Source organism: Saccostrea echinata, unplaced genomic scaffold, assembly GCF_033153115.1.
Source record: "Saccostrea echinata isolate AGI-Se365-2 ecotype Australia unplaced genomic scaffold, CSIRO_AGI_Sech_v1 ptg000002l, whole genome shotgun sequence".
NCBI lineage: Eukaryota > Metazoa > Mollusca > Bivalvia > Ostreida > Ostreidae > Saccostrea > Saccostrea echinata.
Window position 1 is genome coordinate 24,319,610 of NW_026889751.1, and position 7,256 is coordinate 24,326,865.

The 7,256-nt window shown below is 35.7% G+C and overlaps 1 protein-coding gene across 1 annotated transcript; it reads right to left on the minus strand.

Annotated features, from left to right (window-relative positions):
• On the minus strand, positions 1–6,469 carry LOC133178175 (uncharacterized). The gene is made up of 3 exons (XM_061312923.1): positions 6,317–6,469; positions 5,859–6,226; positions 1–853 (listed from the first exon to the last, which is right to left on the minus strand). The coding sequence occupies exons 1-3, from the start codon at positions 6,467–6,469 to the stop codon at positions 1–3; spliced, it is 1,374 nt and encodes a 457-aa protein (XP_061168907.1).
• Between the last annotated feature and the right edge of the window lie 787 nt (positions 6,470–7,256).

Genomic DNA, 7,256 nt, shown 5'->3' on the forward strand with positions numbered 1-7,256 from the left:
TCACTGTTGATATTTGATTTTCTTCACTTGTCTGTTTCTATCTTGTGCAACAAACAGATTGTCATTTTTATCAGTACACAGTCCCCGTTGTCTACTTAGTCCACATTTTATAAAACGAAGGAACTTTCCACCCTGGTCTATGATGTGGATACAGTCATTAATGAAGTCAGCTGTAAGGATGTGACTCTGACTGTCTGTGGTGATTCCTTGAGGTTTGAAGGGATTTTTCTTCGCAACAGAAGTATTTCCAATGTACTTAAATCTCAGTTGCCCTACCTGATTGACCACCACTACTACCCCAGCATCACTGTCAGACACACAAATATCCAGGTTCTTGTTCTCACAAATGTGTTTAATTTCACGATCATTAGATGAAAAGAGAGAATTTCCTTCTTCATCAAACTGAATGGTTTGTTTTACTGTGGAGCCAGAGTAACGGATAACTTTTGATTGTGTATAATCCTCACTGTCCATGACAACCAGGAGATCACCAGATGAGCTGCTGCAGACACCGTAAGGTTTCCACTTCTCAAGTCTGATGACTTCCTCTATATTTTCATTCTTCACAATGTTCACAGTTCCGTAATCATAATCAGTATAGACTAGATCTCCAGCTTCTGTCACGGCTATGTGCATGATCATATACCCTGACTTGGTCCTAATCGACTTAAGAAGTGATCCCTGTTTGATGCTGAAGAGTTTCATGATGTCTTCTCCAGCTGTCCAGATTTCTTTTTCACTCAGACAGGCAACATTATAAAGGTAATATTTATACCCAGTGTCTATAGTGTTGACAGTCTCTGGTTCATCAAGCAGCTGTTTGACTGGAGGAGAGGATCCAGCTTCTAGTGACCTTTTTTGTGTCTGCATGCTGTAGTGTTTCTTTTCGTAAGATGGAGAAATTGGTGATAGAGCCCCAAACAGCTTAGTAAGTTCTTTTTCTTGAATTTCTCCTGGTGTAAACGTGGGTAAGAAGAACACGATTTTCTGTGGTAGATGTCTATAATTGTCTACAATGAATGTGTCTCTAAATATTTTGGAAATGTCATTAGAATCGACAGCCTTGTCAATCAATTTGATTCCGTTTTTGATTTCAAGTTTTTTCTTGTTTACTTCATCCAGTTGTTTTTGTAAAGATTTTAACTGTGTGTTTTTCAATTCATTAATTTCAGATTTACGTTTTTTGACAAGCTTGTCAATTTTTGTATGCCAAACCTCTCCATGTTCAGTTACTGCTGCAGAGAGATCCCCATAGTCTTTTTCTATTTCAGTCATCCTCTTTTGTATGTCACTGGCAATTTCCTTGTAAGTTGGATAAATTGTCTCAATCAGTTCATCTTGTTCTTTAATAAGCTTTTCTTTTCTTTCGTCTAGAACTTTCCACATTTCTGACAATTTATGACCTAGATGTTTATTAGATGCAAGACACTTGGTGCAGACAGGAATGTCACACAAACTGCAGTACGTTTGACAGTGTTCTTTATCATGAGATATGCATCCAGGGTAGAGAGAACAGGATTTCCTATCTTTGAAGCCAACAATTTTATGAGGTATCAAGATATTGGTAGAGGAGTGCTCACCGACGCAGGCTTTACAAAGACTGGCGAGACATGTATCACAGTGCATAAGTACCACAGCAGTTTTGCATAGATCACATCGCATCGCGTCCTGGCCACTGGTACGTGGATCCATGATTGAACTTACGTCTCTGAAATAGAGTAAATTTGATTTTTGTTAAAGTAGTCAAAAAGTTAAACTGTGAACATTAACTATGTATAAAATTGAAATGTGTAATAGGAAAAAGTCCCTATCACCTAGACTGTCTAATGTCCAATTTTGTCACTTTAAGAATATCAGTAAGCTACTGAAAATTTTGGTGCCTAAAATACATCTCTATAAGATTGAGGGATATGTTTATTTAAGTCAGAAGGAACCAGGCATTTCCCATGTATACCTTTTTAAATACCAGGATCAAAAAGACAGTAAAACTTCATATCTAGAATATTTTAGCACGTGTCGCGACATGCTTTTCTCAGCATGAAAAACTGGGAACGCCATGCACTTGTTTTCGACTAAAAACTAAAGGATTTAAAGTTTGAAGAAGCACAATACATTACTCAAAAATACACCTCAGGAAATTTGTGTTTACTGTATCCTAGCCTTTTTATACAATGCATGCAGATAAAGCCTTTGTTTATTGCATTTAAAATCGTGAATTCTAGGTGTGAAATAAACAGGACAATAGGAAATCACTTCTCGTTTCAATGCACAAGACTAGGGTGCAGTTTGCACTGAATTATGGATGAAAGACAACCATTATGTAAAACGAAATCTAATTTTATTTATTTACAAGGCGGTGTACAGTGTCTAAGAAAACTTGAGCTAAAAAACTATTTCCTTCAGTGGTGGATCCAGAAGTTCTCTTGGGAGAATTTAAGGCCAGAAGGGCCGAAGGGAAAAAGTATAGGATGGGCAGTCCCCCTCCCACTAGAGGATTCGGGGGCCTTTTTACTTGCTTTGACAGGCTTTTACTTGACGTACATAAAAGCTTTACCAAAATGCATTTACAATGTTATAATCTTTTAGGGAGAGGGGGAATTAAGTTTTCAGAGCTCGTGCCCAATCCCATTTTATATAATTATTTATTTCAATGAAATATGTTAAAACTAAGCCAATCGTTCACTAGGTTTTATTTAACACCATTTAATGCAGATCTTTTATTTTTTACAAGTTTATTACATCGTTACTTCTTCTACATAAGGAACAATGTTCAAAAGGTTCAATGTGTTTCTTTTTGTACTTTAGACATTGGTAATCTGATTGTTAAAAAATATTGTATTACACTGTGAGGAACATTTCAATTCAAAAATGTTATACCTGTAGTTTATTCATGTAGTTCAATAAAGTTTTTTAAAAAGTTACCAGAAAATATGCATTTTAGAATATTTTTTAACAGTGTATTGAAACACCAAAACAATGTTGTAATTGTTTGCAGTTTTGGTTGTCTGTTATAGGCTTTGTATCACCACCAGCTGCTCGCAACCTCTATACTGTTACCTGTGTATTGCGTGCAATTGAAATCAGCCCCAAATTTGAGATACGGTACTCAATTGATATGATTTCTGTATACATACTAGATGATTTTTATTTCTTTTGTTTCAGAACTCAGCTTTATTTTAATGGTATTCAAAAGACGTTTGTAAAACATTTAAATTAGGTATTTTATGCTTGTATATATTAAATTCTTTAGATAACAGATGGTAAAAGTCATCATAATATATAACTATAATTTGAATATATTACCTGATCTTTGGAAGTAATGGCAGTTATTCTTTGGATTCCATTGATTGTATCAAGATCATATGACCAACATACCGTTCGTCTTTCACCGTGAACACCGACTAGCAAAGAATCGATATCGTTTGTAACCGTCAGAGGGCGTTACCTTGTGTTCAGTTTGACTACCCCTTTGAAAACAAAGCTTTTGTCGATGGATCGTGTTTTTATTTTAATAAACTAACCATTTACTGGAGTTACTGAAAGAGAAATAACAATCGACGATATAGGTGATACTACTTTCATTTTTGCTTTGGACAATAAGTTTTGAAAAACAATGTACAACACACACATAACTTGTGGACAATACTACAAATAATTCTGCTATAGCTTGTAGACTTATAAATAATTAAGTTGATTTTCTACAGATTTACTATGTATTTGTTATAACTGTGGAGATGTTCTTTTCAGACAATCAAAAACTTTACCAGAAATTCTGTTAAGCCTAGTTTTGGGGCATTAAAAACGCTATCACGAGTTCTATCGACTCTCTGCTCATTAGAGTTCAAGTAGACAACAGAGCGTCTGGTTGAACGAGACTAATATACTGCAATATTTAAAACGATAGTGCCCTGTCTAAGTGTAGAAAGGTTGTTAATTTTCTTTTTTTTATGCCCCTGTAATAATTGAAGATTGACAAAAGTCCTTTTTTGGGGTAACAAAATTTTTGATCTCTTGACCTTGGAATTTGACATGTACTTGAGAAACTTTAACCTTCGTCAGAAGCTGCCATAAGGGGACATCAGTGTTTCCCAAACACATCTTGTTCTTTTTTTGCTGTCCAGTTATTTTTTCCTTCGCTACACTTTTACTCGACAACAGAGATTCCAAACTTTTAACAGGAAGCCAAAGATCGTAATCTTGAAAATGATTTCGGCTAACTGTACGTCAAAATTTCTATCTGTAAAATAGTTATCCAGGACTTTGATGAAGCATTATATAACGTTCATTGACACTATGATAAGAGAGATAATTCGCACTGGATTACCTTAAAAAATTTGCAAAGTAAAGGACCTTTTTTGTTCAAATTTTGTCCCGCTATCAGTCAAGTTGATATGCAAGCCACGACTGGAAGTTTAGTGTCGAGTTTTCTCAAATCAAAGCACCCAAGCCTATGGTGTGGTAACAACTGGGATCAAATTAATGTACTTTGGAACAAGATGTTCAATGGACCTTTAAATAAACTAAGTATATAATGCATTTTTTGTCCAAGGTCAAGGTCAAAAGGTCAAATATGATGGTACCCTAAGAAAGGTCTTGTCACAAAAAATACACATGTAAAATATGAAAGCTATAGCTCCAACCAATCAAAAGTTATGGGCAATGTTAAAGTTTTTGCGGAGAAACAGACAAACAGACAGACGGACGGACAGGGCAAAAACTATATACCCCCGAATCTTCGATACGGGGGCATAATAAAATGGCATTAATTATAAATGCATTTTCACATTTATTTGATTAATTGATTATACAATTAAAATTCAGCTGAGTTTCTAAAACATTATTTTTACCTCTTTAGTTGGGATTTATTAAATAGCAGAAATTCTTTTCCATTTAAAAAAAAATTAAATGCAATATATAGCTCTATTTCAACTCAAGTTTGTTCGGTTTCTTTAACCGGGGGGGGGGGGGGGGGGGGGGCATTTAACGCAGTTAACATTTATATCGTTTTGCTTTATAATGTACAAAAAATCCACTTAATGTTTAATGTAACAACATTGCAATGCATATAGCGCACCGATGGAATTCACTGTTGATATTTGATTTTTTTCACTTGTCTGTTTCCATCTTGTGCAACAAACAGATTGTCATTTGAATCAGTACACAGTCCTCGTGGTCTACTTAGTCCACATTCTATAAAACGAAGGAACTTTCCACCCTGGTCTATGATGTGGACACAGTCATTGATGAAATCAGTTGTAAGGATGTGACTCTGACTGTCTGTGGTGATTCCTTGAGGTTTGAAGGGTTTTTTCATCGCAACAGAAGTATTTTCAATGTACTTAAATCTCAGTATTCCTACCTGATTGACCACCACTACTACCCCAGCATCACTATCAGACACACAGATATCCAGGTTCTTGTTCTCGCAAATGTGTTTTATCTCACGATCACAAGATGAAAAGAGAGAATTTCCTTCTTCATCAAACTGAATGGTTTGTTTTACTGTGGAGCCAGAGTAACGGATAACTTTTGATTGTGTATAATCCTCACTATCCATGACAACCAGGAGGTCACCTGAGGAGCTGCTGCAGACACCGTAAGGTTTCCAATTCTCAAGTCCGATAACTTCCTCTATATTATCATCCTTCACAATGTTCACAGTTCCATAATCATAATCAGTATAGACTAGATCTCCAGCTTCTGTCACGGCTATGTGCATGATCATATACCCTGACTTGGTCCTGATTGACTTCAGAAGTGATCCCTGTTTGATGCTAAAGAGTTTCATGATGTCCTCTCCAGCTGTCCAGATTTCTTTTTCACTTACACAGGCCACACTATAAAGGTAATATTTATACCCAGTGTCTATGGTGGTGATAGTCTCTGGTTCAACAAGCAGCTGTTTGACTGGAGGAGAGGATCCAGCTTCTAGTGACTGTTTTTGTGTCTTCATGCTGTAGTGTTTCTTTTCATTAGATGGAGAAATTGGTGATAGAGCCCCAAACAGCTTAGTAAGTTCTTTTTCTTGAATTTCTCCTGGTGTAAATGTGGATAAGAAGAACACGATTTTCTGTGGTAGATGTCTATAATTGTCTACAATGAATGTGTCTCTAAATATTTTGGAAATGTCATTAGAATCGACAGCAATGTCAATTGAATTGATTTCGTCTTTGATTTCAAGTTTTTTCTTGTTTACTTCATCCAGTTGTTCTTGTAAAGATTTTAACTATGTGTTTTTCAATTCATTAATTTCAGATTTAAGTTTTTTGACAAGCTTGTCAATTTTTGTATGCCAAACTTCTCCATGTTCAGTTACTGCTGCAGAGAGATCCCCATAGTCTTTTTCTATTTCAGTCATCCTCTTTTGTATGTCACTGGCAATTTCCTGGTAAGTTGGATAAATTGTCTCAATCAGTTCATCTTGTTCTTTAATAAGCTTTTCTTTTCTTTCGTCTAGAACTTTCCACATTTCTGACAATTTATGACCTAGTTGTTAATTAGATGCAAGGCACTTGGTGCAGACAGGAATGTCACACAAACTGCAGTACGTTTGACAGTGTTCTTTATCATGAGATATACATCCAGGGAAGAGAGAACAGGATTTCCTATCTTTGAAGCCAACAATTGTATGAGGTATCAAGATATTGGTAGAGGAGTGCTCACCGACGCAGGCCTTACAAAGACTGGCGAGGCATGTATCACAGTGCATAAGTACCACAGCAATTTTACATAGATCACATCGCATTGCGTCCTGGCCACTGGTACGTGGGTCCATGATTGAACTTACGTCTCTGAAATAGAGTAAATTTTTTTTTGTTAAAGTAGTCAAAAAGTTAAACTGTGAACATTAACTATGTATGAAATTGAAATGTGTAACAGGAAAAGGTCCGTATCACCTAGACTGTCTAATGTCCAATTTTGTAATTTTAAGAATATCAGTAAGCTACTGAAAATTTTGGTGCCTAAAGTACATCTCTACAAGATAGAGGGATATGTTTATTTAAGTAAGAAGGAACCAGGTATTTCCCATGTATACCTTTTTAAATATCGGGATCAAAGAGCGATAAAACTTCATATCTAGAATATTTTAGCACGTGTCGCGACATGCTTTTTTTCAGTATGAAAAACTGGGAACGCCATGCACTTGTTTTCAACTAAAAACTAAAGGATTTAAAGTTTGAAGAAGCACAATACATTACTCAAAAATACACCTCAGGAAATTTGTGTTTACTGAATCCTAGCCTTTTTATACAATG

Excerpts from the sequence above, each read along its gene's own strand:
- LOC133178175 (XM_061312923.1), bottom strand. The coding sequence starts at position 6,469 with ATGTGGAAAGTTCTAGACGAAAGAAAAGAAAAGCTTATTAAAGAACAA. Across the intron at positions 6,227-6,316 it reads ATGGGGATCTCTCTGCAGCA|TTAAAATCTTTACAAGAACA; the intron begins GTAACTGAACAT and ends AAAAACACATAG. Across the intron at positions 854-5,858 it reads ATCACCACCATAGACACTGG|GTCACTAGAAGCTGGATCCT; the intron begins GTATAAATATTA and ends GACACAAAAAAG.